Genomic DNA, 18,914 nt, shown 5'->3' with positions numbered 1-18,914 from the left:
TATATACTAGACGTCCTAGGCCCGTGCTGCGCACGGGCCCAACACTTTAAATTATAGTGCATCTATATGTATGTAATTGTCTTTGAATAGTGATTATATATATATATATATATATATATATATATATATATATATATATATATATATATAGACTATATATATATATAGACTATATATTATGTTCAAAACACGATTAATATAACATTGTAATTTGTGCTCCGTATCTAAAATTTTATTATATTAATGTTTGCTACGAATACAAAATCGGCAAATTTATTAATATTTTTTAAAAGAGAAGACTTGTTTAAAAGGAAACTATTTTCCTCTCTTTGAAATAAAACAATAGCAATATTTAAGCATTAGTTGATATTTTCAATTTTAATTCGATTAATTTAAAGGTGTAAAATACTTATTATTTTTTATCAAATTTTGATTTGGATAATTCTAATTCAAATTATTAAATTAATTTTACATGTTTAAAACGAAACAAAATAGAAATTGATTTTCTATTTAAATGATGAAATACTATTTTTTAATTTTTGGTAAATATTCTCGGTTTAGCTCATTTTACTTGTCATGTTGTCTTTTGCATGGTTTTTTAAGAAAACGTCAATTAGAATTATAATTTGACTAATTTAATTTATTCATTATTTGATCTCTATTTGATTTTTTTTTATGACATTAATCTCTTTTCACATTATTCTATCTTATATTAAATTTAAATATTTTAAGCATATTTATTTTAGTGAACATAACAAATAAATGACATGGCGGAATAGCAAATACAACAGTTTAATATTTAGATTAGATCTCAGGCTAATATATAAAAAAAAATTGTATGGTTTGACTGCTTAACTTTTTGAAGAAAAGTAGTTTCATTTGCTCCCACTAATGGATTGATACGCACGTGGCAATGAATCCGTCATTATTGACTTAATGAGATACTTTGGAAATTAGTGTTTACTACGAATACAAAGTCCTTTTTTTTTTTGGACATTATTTTTTTTTAATATGAGGTTCATTTTTTTTTTTATATTACTTGATTTTGTTAATATGAGGTCCATTTTTTATATTGTTTGGTGTTGTTTAGTATGGGCCCACCCTTTTGGACATTATTAGTTTGCACTATTTTTATGCATAATATATATATATATATATATATATATATATATATATATATATATATATATATATATATATATACTATGTTCAAAACACGATTAATATAACATTTTAATTTGTGTTCCGTATCTAAAACTTTATTATATTAGTGTTTGCTACGAATACAAAGTCTGCACGTTGTTTTTTTATATTGTTTGTTTTTTTAATATGGGATTCACTTATTTTTTTTTATATTGCTTGATTTTATTAATATAGGGTCCAATTTTTTTTTCCCCGTGAGTTTGGAGATAATGGGTTCCATTTTTTTTACTTTATTTTTTTTTAATGTTCAAAACATGAATAATATAACATTGTAGTTTGTGCTCCGTATATAAAACTTTATTATATTAGTGTTTGCTACGAATACAAAATTTGCACATTGTTTTTTTACATTGTTTATTTTTTAATATGGGATTCACTTTTTTTTTATATTGCTTAATTTTGTTAATATGGGGTCCACTTTTTTTTTTGCCCGTGAGTTTGGAGATGGTGGGTTGCACTTTTTTTACCTCTTTTTTTTTTTTTTTTTTTTTAATATTGGTTAGTTTGTGTTTAATATGTGGGCTGACAACTAACATTGTAGTTTATGTTCCGTAGCTAAAACTTTATTATATTAGTGTTTGCTACGAATACAAAATCTACACTTTTTTTTTTTGACATTGTTTATTTTTTTAATATTGGTTGGTTTGTGTTTAATATGGGACCCAATTTGTTTTTTATATTGGTTAGTTTGTGTTTAATATGTGGGCTCACAACTAACATTGTAGTTTATGTTCCGTATCTAAAACTTTATTATATTAGTGTTTGCTACAAATACAAAATCTACACTTTTTTTTTTGACATTGTTTATTTTTTTAATATTGGTTGGTTTGTGTTTAATATGAGGACCCAATTTTTTTTTTTTTTAAAATATTAGTTGATTTGTGTTTAATAATATGTGGGCCCACAATTTTTTTGGTCCACAAACAGACGACCAAAAAGTGCACCAAAGTGGTGCTTCTATATAGTAGTAATAATTTATAGAAGGCAAAGTGTGTGATAGCCACATATTCTTTCAAGCATATCGTTTGTTGATAATTCAATGAAAGTGTGTGATTGTTTTTTTTCTTCTTCCTAAGTAGTTAGCACGTACTATAATATACCTGGAGCATCTTGATTTTTGATGCCCCTCCTGTTGCAGTGAATTGAAATTCTTTTTGTTTCATTTTATGGAGTAAATTTCTCAAATGTTCACTTAACTTAGTGAGATTGTATAGTAAAGTCATATATCTTGTTTATTATTAATAAAATCACTTAATTTATAATACCTTGTTTAAACATATTAACTTTTACCCAAAAGGCTACTATTTCTTGGCTGGAAAGAATACCTAAATTTGGCACGTTTTATTTAAATTTGCTTAAACTATTTTTAGTCCTAATTACTCTCTTGTTCTTGACCTTATTTTTTTTTAAAAAAAAAGTTGTTATCTCCTCAAACAATAACTGGTCCTAATTACCCCCATATTAATATGACGTGTAAAAAAATTCAAAATACCATTTCTTTTTATATTTAGTCATTTCAACGGCTATTTCCTTATCTCCTTCCATATGTCTTCTATATTCCTCTATTAAAATACAACTATCAATTTCCTTCTTTTACCAATTTACTTTTGAGGGGGTAACAATTATAGAAAATCCAGGAAATAAGGGGATAACTAGAATCAGTTATTGTTTGAGGGGTAAAATTATTAAAAAAAAAACAAAAAAAAAAAAAAACAAAGTAAGGGGGTAATTAGATCCAAGTATAATTTAAGAGGAATTTGAATAAACTGTGCCAAGTTTAGAAGGCTCTCTAGATATTGTGCCAAAAATTTCTGACAACAAACCAAGACAACAAATCCATAGAGATCTCTCAACCATAGTAATCCATGTGATATTGGCATCTACGTACCAATATTATAGAAAGTACTTATTTAAACAGACAACAAATCCATAGAGATCTCTCAACCTTTGACATTACGAAAACGAATTGGTACTGCGCATTCAATTATCCATCACTCCACTGAAAAAAAAAAAGGAATTGTTAAGTTAGACACTTTGTTTTATGTGCATATATTTGAGGGTTTTTTATTTTTATTTTTATTTTTTGTAAAAAATAATTCATATTGTTTTCCGGTGAAATCGGGTTTAACCAAAAAATCAGTTAGAGATTTGTTTTTATACGGTTCAAAGACAAGTGGGACGTATCCAATCCCGAGAACTCTTTATATGAGCCCAGTCTGGAGGACTTTGGATCGTGATAGAGTTTAACAAGCAACAAAGATCGTTTCATAAGATTTAAATAGCTAAAAAATGACTAGAAAGTGATGATTCCGTGTATATTGCTTACAAAATAATAATGGGACTACAAATGGTGAGCTCAAGAGGATGAAATAGAAGATGCCTCTTCCTTCCGCCCGAAGCTACCTTATATAAGCCAAAGCAAGACTTTTCAACCCTAACGTTTGAGTGATGTGACTTGATTGTGGCTTAACGTGCTTCCTTACTGCGGCACACTAATCAAGGCCTGCAGACATTTGACCTAAGTTGGTGGGGTGGGAGTCCAGCTGTATAGCACCCTCGGCCTCCTTAATCATCCGGTCATGCGGCCTAGCCCCGGGAGCATGTTTAGACCAATACACATATGTCAAAAATATTTTTAATAGTGAATATATGACCTTATCTAGTGGAGATCCTCATTGCCTTCGTCAAAAGTAAGAATTCTAAGGGTTTTTTTTTTGTTTTTGTTTTTTGGGGTGAAACGACGAAATTTTATAGAAGCATTAAAAGAAAAGCAAGGGTTTATGCTTTATAAATTTGCCAACTTCAAAATGTAGCAGCGAATGGATACTTTTCTTATTAAAAATTATGCAAACGGCATAACCTAATGTTTAGTCCTACAGATAGTTGCTGGAAATTTGGCTTTTCGATGAATTATATTTTCTAAATAGTTAACCATGCAGTTTAGTAATTTTAATGAGATAAATTTATAGTAATATTTTGTGACTTTAGTGATATAACAGGTAAATTTCATTGACATCAACGAGACAAAATATGTTACTCTACTTATACAAGAGATAAAATTTGGTGACCATGTGTCATGTGTGACGAGGTGGGGTCAAACTTCCAGTCTTCACTCCCAATCTAGACAATGATTTCTTAATCTTTTAAAATAAAATTTTAAATACTTAAAAGCTAGAGAATAACAATAATAAATTATACTCTAAATTAATTTTTTATAACTAAAAATATTTTTAAATTTTAAAAAAAGAAAACTAAGTTGTGGTTAGAAATAAATCGGAAAGGGAAAAAAAAGATAGGAAAAGCGTCAAATATTTCCTTTTATTATACAAAAATGATCAATTTTACCCTTTCGTTATTTCTATCCATAAAAAAATACCCTCAACATTACCCTAGTGACTCAAATATATTCTTACTCCTTTAAGATTGTCCAAGGTGAACTCCACTTCCACATGACACTAATATTTGGTGGGGTGGATGCCATGTACCATGCCACCTCAAAGTCCCAACCCATTTCACCCCTCCCTCCACTTTTTCTACCACCAATAGCACAATTGACACTACAAGAAAGAAGACATTTGCCAACAATTTTTTTTTGTTGCCATAGATAGACTATTGTTGCAAAAAATACGTTTAGCAATAACATTTTTTTTTTGTTGTTGCATAAACTTTTCCCATCGGTTGATATTGCAACAATGTGCAAAAACTTTTTTGTTGTTGTCAAAATTACTTTTTGCAACAGTGAAGAGGCCCTCAACTAAAAGATCATAAGTTTCATTCTCAATACTATGGCAACAAAAAAAAGTTTATTTTTAAAAAATTCATCATATATGCCAACAATAAAACTAAATTGTTGCCAAATATTGAATTTTGCCAACTATATTATTTTTGTTGCCAAAAGAACTGTTGCCATTTATGTACTTTCATGTAGTGTGACTTCCCTGAATTTTTTTGGACCGTTAATTAGCACACATTTTATCCCACTATTTAGCTAATTAAAATATATATGCTAATTGATTTGCTTCAGATAAATAGTTGAATATTAGTACCAGAAACTTTTCCAATTTGTTCGTCCTGCCTCCACTTATCTAGAGACTGGAAGAAACTGGTGATTTTAATATTTAAACATCTGCCCGTGCTTTTCTATGTCCAATCCAATGATTTATTTACTTGTAGCGATTGAAGATTTTTCAAATCTTGAAATTTTAATTTATTTATTGATATATCAATGGGAGTAATGTACTAATTCATTTCCACCAATGATAATTTAAAATAGACAATAAATCTTATATGAGGCGTTGCCCATTGGTGTACCCTAGCTTATTAATGTTGTTGATCAGAGGTGAAATTAGTTTTGATGATTAGCTAATAAGTATAAGGAACCAGGTCCTTAGCAGGTCTCGTGGAGGAATTGGTTATGCTGACAATTGGGTTGCAGAGTATTACGCATATATTGAAGGACCAGGTCCTTAGCAAACGACTAGAGACGACTACTCATCAAAAGTTGTTGAGCAGATTCCAAATGCAAAAAAGATTCCTCGAGGAATTGGGTTTATGGGTTAAACGTGTGGATCAAGGAATACGTAATCAAAAGGGAAATATTGCTACACTTGCATAAAAGGAAAGAGCTTTGGAATTAGGAGTAAAATCGTGTGGAGGTCGAAACAAATAAGGAACCAAGTCCAAATAGAATTGAAATATTCCTTAACCAAATTCCTTTGGGAATCGGAGTGCAAAGCTTGGATGAATTCGACTATCACTCCTATATAAAGCACCACATTGATGCTATTGTCTCTTACGCAGTTCGCAAAGATTGAAATTATATTCTTGACAAATATCAGTCATTGTGAGGAGTACTTTGAGAGAGTCAAACAATTCAACGAGAGAACTTGTTCTACAAGAAGTTGCTACTTAGTTCTTGAGTTGTTAGGTTTGGGTTTGTTGTTCTTGAGTTGTAACCTATTTCATTTACTAGAAGTGTTGTAATAAGTGTTTATTGTAAAGGTTATTTAAAGCTTTATAGACTAGGGGATTAGTCTTGAAAGAGAGAGCTACAATTAGGTGAATTATAGAGGGAAAGGTACTAAGTTTATACTTTATAGTCCCTTTGATTATTGGGTTTGTAACCTAAAACTGCTTGAGTAAGTAAAAGTTTTGGGATAAATCCTACTGAGGTTAGTCATGATTTTTCACTCATTTGAACAAGGAGCTTTCCATTGTAAAATTTCCTGTGTTTTACATTCCAGAGTTTACTTCTTATTAGCATCTAAAGAACGTGACTCTTCAGCTTAGTAGATGGTAGCTAAAATAACAAATGCAAAGACATAAATAATAAGCAATTTGTTGAAAATACTGGTGCTTACAGAGAAGTTCTCTCTTGTATTCATTCTTGTGGCAATAAAATAATAGCTCATGCCTATTGGTGCTAATGATGGTTGTGGTGATGCAGGGGAAGGAGGTGCTAGTAGTGAAATAGGCAATAAGAAAAGCAGGGGTGAAATGAGGATGGGTTACAGTGCCAAAATATTATTGTCATGATTCACGTGAAATTGGGCGTTCACCTTTAACAATCATAAGACGGGCATATTTGAGCTACTTAACTAGATAATGTCACAAGTATTTTTTGTAGGGATAATATAATATTATAACATAGTCAAAGTTGATCAGTTGGCATAATAAAAATATAAATTTGATCCTTCCCCTAAAAGACTGTTTGGCTCTCCAAATAATACAGTAACAATAATGTCATAGTACAAAATACAACTATCATAGTAAAAACCAAAAAGATTCAGTACGAGGGGAGAAGGTGACATGCTAGTGCGGCCCCTGAGCCTGAGGTGCTTGTTTACCGGTGTTTTTTCGTCTAAAATTAAACAAGGTGGGGCATAAGCCATGAGGGCATTCAGAGAAGTAAGGACGAAATTGAAACATGAACCACAAATTGATAAGTCATTATGAATGTTCTTGGAAGGACCACCTTATAGAAAATATTACTGGGTCCCTATGAATTCGTTCATATTCATATATATGCATGCGTAGGGGTGTTCATGGTCCGGTTTGATTCGGTTTTTGGTTAAAATCAAACTAAATCAATTTAGTCGGTTTTTTTTTAATATTCAAACGAAACCAAACCATTATAGCATAAATTCTATCGGTTTCGGTTTTGTTGGTTTTATAGGTTCGGTTCGGTTTTTGCGGATTTTTCGGATTTTAAAAATATATTCATACAAAGAACCTTTAAATTAAATGGTAACGAAATACGGCTTTGACGTGATCCATTCAAATCTAAGAATCTTCTTTATTAATTCATTAACTTTATTTTGGTATAGGCCTATGGCTATGGGTATAGGAATTACAAAACATAACATCTACTTTTCATGATTCTAGTTACCTCCCTACATATAGCCTTTTGATATTACGCAATGCTCCGAAATTTTTGTTAGCTAGACTCATCGTGTTTATGAAGCATTGAGAAGAAAGCACAGAAGTTAAAACGGAAAATGATAAACAGAACGACAAAGTCATCTACCAAATCTTTTTAAATTCTAATTGCCATTTTTTCCCCTTTAATTTGTTACGGATAAAATGCTAGTTTATTAGTAGTAATTCAGATGGCATGTAAAAGAGGGAATCGTAAAAATGGATAAGCGGAAACAATTTATTTTACCTTTAGTAAATTTTTATTTTATTTTACGTTAAACTTAAATGGGCTACACTTTTCTTTCTAATTATTTGAATTTATATTGGACTTGGTCTGAGCCAAAATTTTGAAGTCAAACCAAGCCGGTTTTCGGTTTATTAAGTCGGTTTGACTCGGTTTAACGGTTCGGATCGGTTTTTCGGTCTCATTTGAACACCCCTATGCATGCGGAAGTATCAAGATTTGAATTTTATGGATCTAATTTTTAAGATTTTTAGCATTGAACTTATAAAAAATTTAAAATTGTGACTTCACTTCATGTCTATTATTTATTGCAATTTTAATAAACTTTACACATAAATTTATAATTCATATCAAAAGTAGATAATGTTAAAAAACACACCGAAACTATCGCTTTTTTCGCGAGTTTCGCACCCAATTATTAACTGCTCCCTTTTCTTGCTTGAACTATCACCACCTATGTATTAAAACACACCGCAATTATTAGTTGTTCTCTTTTTCCTATCTGAAAACCATAAACACTATCATGTACGAAAAGAAAACAACTGATAGTTGAGGTGTGTTTTAATACATAAATGATACTAATTCAGGTAGGAAAAAAGAACAGCTGACGATTCAGGTAGGAAAAAAGAACAGCTGACGGTTCAGGTAGGAAAAAAGAACAACTGACGGTTATGTGTGAAACTCGCAAAAAAATAATAGTTCAAATGTGTTTTTAACCATTAACTCTCTTCTTGTGGAGATTAATGCAAATACCCAGAGATTACAGGGAAATTGATTAAAAAAAAAAAAAAAAAACCATTAACTCTCAAAAGTATCTAATTCAATCGTACCTGATGCTATAACGTCGTGGCCGCCCTAGTATATCTGTGTAACTCGTTTTCCATTTTCCTTTTTGCTTTTTTTTTTTTTTCAAATTTTCACACAAGGTTACGCGTTTTTCTCACTTCGTATATTTTGGTATAAATAAAAGGGAAACCACAAAATTAGTCAGAAAAATTAGAGGTACAGAAATGGCAAGAACACGTTGTTATGACAAGATTAGTGGATTGAAGAAGGGGACTTGGACACCTGAAGAAGATAGAAAATTAGCAGCTTATGTTAGTAGATATGGTTGCTGGAACTGGCGTCAACTTCCCAAGTTTGCTGGTATATTAAGCTAAACTTGTATTCTTCTTTAATTTTCTTTTAATGATACTCTACTTTTATATTGCAAAAAATAGTAATAAGTTATTCATACCGATAGTATAATTTTTTTTACATTATCAGTTAACTTTAACATGTAATATCAGGTTGGTTTGGGAGGGGGAGTGGTTGCTGCAGTTTTGCTCAAATCCACCCCGTATTTGTGTTCAAAAAATCATTTAATATCTACAAATGATTTATGTAAAATTCAGTAAACAAAAAAATTATAGTTTAGAACCCATAAACTATGACTTCTGACTTCGCCTCTATGTTAATGGAGTACTATTTTATCAGATTAATTACTACCATTTTTACCAAATTACTGCTAATTAATACTCTTACCGTCCGCTTTTACTTGTCTACTGTACTAAAAATAGATGTCAATTTTAACTTGTGCAATTTAGAAAATCAAGAGATAATTTATCACTTAGTTCCTAATTATCCATATTATTAACTATAATCATTTCTCAATGTACTTCTCGATCATTGACTCTATTATATTCAAAGAGTGATATAGTAAATTTATTTTTTCAATTAATTAATTCTTAAGGAGTGTGTCAAGTCAAATATGGACAAATAAAAATGAACGGGGGAGTACTTATTTAGAGATTTGCCTAATAAAGTACTTACTAAATGACCCAATTGTATAAGCATTTTAACAGTATCAATAAATAGAATTTAAACTCATCAAAAATTGGTAACAGTGAAGTATAAGGCGTTAAAACATATTGATAATTGATAATATAAAAATTCTTTATACCGTTACTGCAGAGTAAAATATAAGTTACATCCATTATTGTTTAGTTTAAACGAGTGAATTTTTCTCTTTGTGAAGGATTATCTAGGTGTGGAAAGAGCTGCAGATTGAGATGGCTGAATTATCTCCAACCAAATATTAAAAGAGGAAATTACACCAAGGAAGAAGACGAGATAATCATGAAGCTTCAAGCAGAAATTGGAAATAAGTAAGCAATGCAACATCTCTCTCTTACTCTGGTCGTCCATTTTTACTTAGTCATGTTTGAGTTGAGTCGCACCTTAAAAAGCAATAATAATCGCCCCTTAAAAAGCAATAATTAAAATGACAAGTTTACTCTATTCACTACTAATTATTAGTACTATAAATTAATTTTCTAAATAATCGAAATCAATCAAATATACTTTAAAAGTTGTGCAGTCACTAATAATTGCTTGAAATTTCCAACCCAATAATTAATAATAAGGGTAAAATAGGTATGAAATATAAATTATATCTTAATTTTCTAAATTGGACAAACAAAAATGGACATCTATTTTTAATTTACGGAACAAGTAAAAATGGACGGAGGAAGTGTTTATCTTTTACACGTAAACAGCACAACTGCAGCTAAAAGCTTCAGATGTATGGACTTATAAATTTCTACTGGAAATATACGTACATATGGTTCCAAATATTAATTACTCATTTTGTCACAATTTATGTGTCATATTTAACTTTAAACTTATCATTTTATCCTTAATTAATTTTTTATAGCAACGCAAATGTTTATAACTTGTTTAAATCACCAGTTTTAAAAACAATTCTTCCTTTCTAAAATTCTACACCCAAACAACCACCATATAAATTGATCAGACAACGGGAGTAAGTTGAATTGAGACGGACAGAAGCCTAAGTCTCAGCAATAGTGTAGGACATATGTAGTTGTTTGTCCGGTGATCAATAAATCTTTCTTTTTACCAAAAAAGAGGGAGTATGTTTTTGGTAAACTGGATTTCCTTCAAAATAATTGGCATTTAAAAAAAAAAGCAGCATTTATTCCTTTTTTCCTACAAATTTACCCTTTCTATTTCAATTAGTCAAGTTTTAATTAAGTGAAACAAATAAGAGAGAAGCACAACTAATTTTATGATTAAAGCTATTAAATGTCTATTTTAAAAAATCTAATGTAAAATTTTGTTTCTTTACATTCAGATGGTCGACAATTGCTGTTCACTTACCTGGAAGATCAGACAATGATATAAAGAATCATTGGCACACCTCTCTCAAGGAAAGATCAACTCAAGAATTAATTTCCTCAAAAAAGAGATTATCTAATAACAGCTACCGGTCCAGCAATCGAAAAAAGAAGAAATATTTGGGAACTGCTCAATGTTCACCAATTCAATCATGTAGTGAAGTTTCTTCTTGTGCTACAACTGATCATCAAAGTGTGGAAAATATTATAGATGAAGAATGTGAGGTCTTTCAAGAAAAAATATTTGAAGAATCCAGTGGAAATTTTTGGACAGAACCATTTTTACTAGATAGTTTTAGTACCACCAGTAGTGCATTTTTTATGCCTAATTTAGAATTTGACCATGGACTAATTGTATCTCCAATTTCCCCAGTCATGTGCTATGATGAATTTCTATGCTCATATTATTAAAGGTAGTGAAGCCCTTAAAAGGAATTTGATGGTTAGAATTTGTGGAAAAAAAATCTAATAGAGAGGAATAGAGGTAGTGAAAAATCAGTAACTATCTGAAGTCCTCCCTTTTAGATTGAAATTCATTGTACTCTTACCATAAATGATTGTATTTTCTTCCTTTCAATTCTTACAAGTTATATAGTTCGAGTCAGAGTGACATATATAATCTTCTGAGTTCTTACCAAATTATTTTGAATCTTGTTCGAGTCAATATGCTGGTAATCTCAATAAGCATTTTGCTCATGATTGCCATGTGTTCATGAAACACATTGAAAACCAAGAGGTTTTGTTTTCTGTAGAGCGGTGGCCGTTAGACCAATTATATAACTTTTTTTTTTAAGGCAATACCACTAGGCTTGTGAGCCTAGGGCTGATTTTATAACTTTTTCTCAAAACCAAAGCACATCACGTCTTTACATAGTTGCCAAAAGGCTAAGAAAAGCTAAAATTAATCTAATGAGCAAACTATGATCTATAATAAATCCTAATCTATGATTACTAATGACCAAATAATGAAATGATAACTTAACTAATGTATCCACTTTCTCATAAAACATCCAGCAGATCCTAAGGTCCCTCTGTGCATGGCTTGCATTATAGACTGCATATGTGATGCAGCAATAGCTTCCCTTATCATGTGATTTGCTTGTGGTATTCGCCACCAGTGCTATACCTACAATAACAGCCTTATTGTAGATTCCCAGTTCTTTAGAAAACCAGATCAGATCTTGATCCTCTTTGTCCATCCAATTTATTCCTCCTTGTGTTATAACAAGATAAGCACCCTTCTTAGCTATTGTCATATTCACAGTAGGCTGAGCAGTTGCTAATACCACACACTGTGACATAGTCAATAGGCAAGTTAGATGTGACCTTGTATCAATGCTAGACCAAACCAAAAGCCAAACCCTTTGAGCCTTCAATCTGAATAAACATACCATAACCATATCCTTTCCATGTGACTTAGGATCAATTGTTAAATGATATGCATCCAAACAGTCAGTGCCATACATAATATCAAATTCATTTCCTAGCTGCTTAGGATCATTAGTGTACTTCTCTGTAGATATTAAATGGAATTCCTTTTTTGCATGAGTTACACCAGCAATCATAACACCTGCAAAACAACACACAATGTTAGTTAACAACATCACCACCATACTCTTCTCCAGGTGGATTTGAGTATGGTGGTACAAAATTCCTTCCTCCAACTGCATCATTTGTATCTCCTCTGAGTTCTAATCCTTAAATAGGGACATTGTAGTTTGTCACTATTAAGGATTTTTCTACTTGTTGAGTCCAGTTCTGCAAATGAATCCACCAGTATTTCACCCTGATCAAGGGCATAACTGGCTAAGTAATCAGCCAATTGGTTGCCTTCTCTAAATATGTGCATGACCTGAACCTCTGTATGTTCCATAATATCCCAAAGCTCCTCCACCATAAATAAAATGTTCCAAGGTGATTTCCACTCCCTTTCCAATATCATCTTCATAAGCATGGAGTCTGTTTCAAGGATGAATGAGTATACATGTTTAGACAGGCAGTACCTAGCAGCCTCAAGTAGTGATCTTGCCTCTGATTATGTATTTGTGCTTTCCTCCATTTCCTTAGCATGTGCATGAATCAGATCTCCTTTATAGTCCTTTACACAATAAGCAAAAGAACTCCTAACAGGGTTGCCCTTAGTAGCACCATCTGTATTGCACTTCCATGTACCCTCCGTAGGAAAATTCCACAATACCTTAGTCACTTTCAACCTTGGCACAAAGGAATCCAAACTATGCAATATGTCAGGCCATCTGTGATGGACATTACTAATACCTGGCTTTCTTACTCTCACCAACTGTTGGATCAAAGTTGATGCCTGATATATTACTCTTGCATCTGTCACTTTATTACTGTGCATATCTCCATTTCTTTTTTTCCACAACTCCCACACAATAATAGAAGGAACAACATAGTAAATTGCACGCATTCTAGGCCTTACCTCAGCAGTCCACCATTTCAATATTATTTGTTGCAAGTGCAGACCAGTGATGTCAATACCTGCTGCAGTGCAGAAATAGGACCAAACTCTTTGTGCAGTAGGACACTTTAAAAAAATATGAGAAATAGTCTCTTCCTTTGGATCTGTAGCACAACATCGACACTTAGAAGGTAAGTTGTATCCCCAGCTCCTGATTACCTCATCCAAAGGAACTTTAAAGTGCCAAACTCTCCACATTGTAAAAGCAACCTTGTAAGGCAAACCTTTCACCCACATCTTCTTATAAATATCTCTTTTTTCTGCTTTACTTCTAACATATTCCCATGTTGTTTTGACACTGAATTGCCCATTGGTGGATAATTTCCAATATGGAACATCAAGCTCATTTCCTTTACTTGGAGACTGAATCTCAGTCAAAATATGATCTGTAAGCTCCTCAGGTAAGATGTTTCTAATAACAGTCTCATTCCATCTTCCCTCAGTAACAACATCATAGACATTATTAATATTCTCATCACAGTAAAAAAGAGAATCTGTGAGAAAATACAAAGGGCCTAAGCCTGTCCAATTGTCAAACCAAAAGAGAGATGAACCCATCCTCAACTGCCACCAAATTTCATGATCAATAAGGTCTCTAGCCATTAGCATCTTCCTCCAAATATGTGACCCTTTCTTCCATGGTACAAGGATTGGATTATTTTTTTTCAAATACTTGTTGCTCATGAAAGCACCCCACAAAGTTGGTTTAGTTCTGAAATTCCACCATAACTTGGAAAATAATGCCGATGAAATATCTTTCAATCACCTGAATCTCAGACCACCTTCATCAAGAGGCAAGCATGCAGTGTCCTAGCCTGCCCAGTGTCTTTGCCATTCTCCCACCTTATTACTCCAAAAGAATTGTGCAAATATCTTATGAAGCTTCTTGATAACAAAGGCTAGAGGATCAATAGCAGAGAGAAGATGCATTGGCATGGATTGTAATACATGCTTGAGTAATACAGTTCTACCACCAAAGGATAACAGCTTACCCTTCCAACCTTGAAGTCTGTTCCTTACCTTAGATATCAACTCTGAATAGAAAGCCATGCAACCTCTAGCATAATAGATAGGACAGCCAAGATATATTAAAGGAAACTCCTTCCTTTTAATACCAGTTACCCTTTTAACTTTAATAAAGACATCTTCAGCCATCTTATCATGCAAATAAATGGAGCTCTTTTCTTTGTTAATCAAATGACCAGAAGCAGCCTCATAGTTTCTCAAAACCTCTATAATCATTTTCAAAGAAATCTCACATGAAGAAGAGAAAATGAGAGTATCATCAGCATAAGCTAAGTGGTTGATCTTGGGACTCCACTTAGGAAATCCAAAACCACAAAACCAAGGATTATCATATAACACATTAACAGCTCTAGACAAAGCCTCAGCAGCAAGAATAAACAGTGTAGGTGATAAGGGGTCTGTAAGGACCCCACCGCCTGGGTCGCCCAGGACCGGTGAGTAGACCCCTTGCGGGCCCCCTCCATGACATGCATGCTTGACATACTCAGGTATTGTATGGACAGGAAATCACACCAGTTCGCTGCGCCCTGCAGAGCTTCGAACCCGTGACCTCAAGCCTTTTGTTCTCCCAAAGGAGACGACTCTCACCAATTTAGCTGCGAGGCGCTCCATCAGGGGGACAAAGGGCCTGAGGTCACGGGTTCGAAGCGCTGCAGCGTGTACGAACTGTCTGTGATTTCACTGCCACAATTACTCAGTAGTCCTTGCACAGTATGGTTAGCGCCCAGCTGTGGTATGTCAGCATGTCATGTACGCATGTATGTATGAGAGGGCAACCCGTTGTATGTATGGGTAACACCTTCGTATCCTCGACAAAGTTACGGTACCAAGTTACGGTCCGTCCTTTGTGTTACGGGACCGTAACAGTGACCGTATCTTGGTCCGTATGTACTTTTCGGGTCACCTGACTTCGGGAGGCCATAACCCTATCGTAAGTTGATAATTTGGGAAAACTCAAAGAATGAAAGTTGTAGATAATTGAAATACCTTTCCAACCATAGGTTGTGGATTTACAGGAGACGTCGGGATAGGGAGATATGGACGTTTTAAGACAGATAGGTCCCAACCCGTTTTCAAGTTGGGTCAACCCATTTCCCCCTTAGTATTTAAGGGAAATGAAAACCCTAGCAGCCTCCATTTCCCTCAAATTTCATATTTTTAGAGAGAGGAAGTGAGAGAGAGGAGAGATAGAGAGAGAAAGTAGAAAATCAACCAAGTTTAAGGCCCCAAATCCCGAAGCTCGTGAAGGATAAAGTGTAGTACAAGTTGTTGCCGTCATTTTAAGCTAAAAATCGGACTTGGGGGTGTTGATTTCGTGGTGACTACCCAAAAAGGTAATGTTTCTACTCCCTAATCATTTATAGTTGTGAATTGATGAATTCTTGGGAGAATAATAATTGGGTTTGTTGAAGATGATTATATGAATTATGCTAGAATTGTTGGATTGTTGACTTGGGATTGTTGTATTCATATGGTTGGTGAAAAATGATGTTAATTACATCTAATGGGGATTGTAGAATTATCTAGAAGTAAAAGGATGGGGATTTGGTGAAGAAAACACCATTAATGAGGATTATAAAGCTTCATGCCTACTAAGTGTTTGATAAAATGCTTACATGAACAAAACATGGATATGGTTGCTAATATAGAATCCCTATGACTTGTATTGCTATAGATTGAAGTTGAAGGGATTGAAAGACATCGTGATACGCTCAAAAGCGGGAGGTTGAGGTATGTAGAACTTCCATCTACATGTGGGAACCTCTACGTTTTCCCCATGATCCGTTTCGTAAAATCTATGAAGTTCAAATCCTAGGGCATTAAACCCAACATATTGGTAGCCCGTAATTATGTATGTATGTACACGAGTTTCGTATCTATGTTCGTTATTGTATTCCTAACCTTCCATTATGGATATTAGGAATCCTAACTTAATCCATGAATCATGAATTCTTTCTCATGTGTTCTCATTACGTTCATATGAAACTGCATGAGTTATTTTGCACGTTATAAACATGTTTTCAAGTCAACGACAAATATATGATTATGAACTATTGTATTACTCATAACTCAAGGATATGTTTACAAGACTATTTCATGAAACCATGTTTACAAGATTATTGCATGAACCCATGTTTACAAGTCATTTCGTGAAATCATGATTTCAAGACAAGTACAAGTTAATTCACGAAAGTCATGGGCTTCTTAGCCAACTATATTATTCTCATGTTCGGGAGTTGCATTAATACCGAGAAGGCTCATGATAGCCTGAAACTACGTATGCCAACGTAGGATAAGGATCGCTCCGCCCAGATAGGACGATTCATTCATATTTTCCCCATTGAGGGATTTGGATCCATTCATGTCATGTTCATGTCTCGTGCCCCGGCAAGGTACGAGATGGCTTAGCTGATCGGGCAGAGATCAGACTCCACGTTTCTCCCCGTGGTGGTTCATGTCGGTATTACAGATCATTACAGATTATTACAGATTATCTCATGCTTACAGTACTCATGTTTATGTTCAGTTCCAGTACTCAGTTTCAGTTTCAATTTCATGTTTATGTACTCATGCTCACGTTCATGTCCAAGTTTTTAGTTTCAGTTCTTATCATGTTATTCCATGTCCCATGTTGTTTCTTCCGGTTGCTTTACATACCAGTACATTCAATGTGCTGACGTCCCCTTTTATTGCCCGGGGGCCTATATTTCACGATGCAGGTACAAAGTTACAGGACGACGCTTCTGATCATTAGGATTTACTCGTACCAGCTTATCGGTGAGCCCCATCTCATTCGGGGTTTAAACATTGTATTTCTCTGTTTAGTTTTGCATGTAAAGGTATGCTGGGGGCCTTGTCCCAATAATTATATTTTCCAGTCAGACTCATGATAGAGGTTTCATAGACTAGACCAGTCAGTTATGTTATGCCAGACATTTGGAGTCGTATAGCCATTTTGGCTCACTCATGTTTTAAACAAGTACTTTATTAAGTATTATGAATTATTACGTTTTACAAAGGCTCATCATGCATTCACGTTATATTCCGCTTATGTTATGCATTATGATGATTCAGCAAGTCATGTGGTTCGCTCGGTCACATGTAGTCAGGCGCCGAGTGCCGTGCTACGTCCAGGCCATGGTTCGGGGCGTGACAGGGTCACCTTGTTTGACTCCCCTAGTTGAGTAAAAGAAACCATGAGCTTGACCATTTATAAGTACTGAATACCAATTATTCCTTATTAATTCAAAGATCATGCTAATAAACCACTCTCCAAATCCAAATTTCCTGAGAACATTAGTGAGGAAACTCCATGAGAGCCTATCATAGGCTTTAGTCATATCAAGCTTCATTACAGCATTAGGCACAATTTGACTTCCATTCTTTTTTCCTTTATTTGTTCTCAGCCTGATATCAGAGATGATTTCTTGAGTTAACAAGATGTTTTCCACAATACTCCTCCCTCTAACAAAACCAGCTTGATTTTGAGAAATTAAATCAGGTAGTAAAGGAGCCAATCTCTCATGAATCACTCTGGAAAATATCTTATTAACAAAGTTACTAAGGCTTATTGGCCTCATATCCCCAAAATTCTGAACATCTTGTTTTTTAGGCAATAGAACAAGGTTTGTGTGAGTAATGTACCTTGGAATTTTAGAACCATGAATAAAGTCAACTACCATATTGAGAATATCATCACCTATAATTTCCCAGCATGTTTGAAAGAAGAGACCTGTAAATCCATCAGGTCCTGCTGCACTTGCACTATTAAGGCCAAACACTGCATTTTTAACCTCATCCTTGGTTGGTATAGCCACCAAAGCTTCATTCTGCTCTTTTGAAACAAGTTTTGGAATATGCTCCAATATGTCATATTGAGCCGGTGGTGATGTTTCATGGAATTGAGCCTGAAAGAATCTAATGGCCTCTTCAGCAATATCTGCTTCATTTTCAAGCCATTGCCCATTGCTATTTTGAATTCTTCTCAGCTGTAATTTTTTCCTTCTACCATTAACATGTGCATGAAAAAACTTTGAATTTTTGTCACCATCTTGAAACCAGGCCATTCCAACCTTTTGCCTCCAAAATTCTTCCTCTATATTCAACAACTTAGTCAATTCTGCATTCACCTTGTTGAGCTTCTCCCTATTTGCATATGATGGATCTGTTTCAAACAAAGCCTCATGAGCCTTGATCACCTCTGTCATGTTAGTTATTTGCTGAAATATATCACCAAATGTTGATCTACTCCAGGCATTTAACACCTTCTTTAAATTCTTCAACTTGGAATTAAAGACATAGAAAGAATTAGCAGTCACCTCAGTCTTCCAATTAGCTTGTATCATCTCTAAAAAGGTCTCATGTT

The 18,914-nt window shown here is 33.6% G+C and overlaps 2 protein-coding genes across 2 annotated transcripts; one reads left to right on the top strand and one right to left on the bottom strand.

Moving 5' to 3' along the window:
* The first annotated feature begins 8,771 nt into the window (after positions 1–8,771).
* LOC132638669 (transcription factor MYB15-like) lies at positions 8,772–11,630 on the top strand. Its single transcript, XM_060355473.1, has 3 exons — positions 8,772–9,010; positions 9,882–10,011; positions 10,998–11,630. The coding sequence occupies exons 1-3, from the start codon at positions 8,875–8,877 to the stop codon at positions 11,449–11,451; spliced, it is 720 nt and encodes a 239-aa protein (XP_060211456.1). The 5' UTR covers positions 8,772–8,874; the 3' UTR covers positions 11,452–11,630.
* A 1,445-nt stretch (positions 11,631–13,075) lies between these two features.
* LOC132637873 (uncharacterized) lies at positions 13,076–14,125 on the bottom strand. Its single transcript, XM_060354897.1, has one exon. It carries the CDS (start codon positions 14,123–14,125, stop codon positions 13,076–13,078), a length of 1,050 nt encoding a protein of 349 aa, XP_060210880.1.
* Positions 14,126–18,914: the final 4,789 nt, after the last annotated feature.

Source organism: Lycium barbarum, chromosome 4, assembly GCF_019175385.1.
Source record: "Lycium barbarum isolate Lr01 chromosome 4, ASM1917538v2, whole genome shotgun sequence".
In the NCBI taxonomy this organism is placed as follows: Eukaryota; Viridiplantae; Streptophyta; class Magnoliopsida; order Solanales; family Solanaceae; genus Lycium; species Lycium barbarum.
This window is presented reverse-complemented; position numbering and strand designations above follow the sequence as displayed.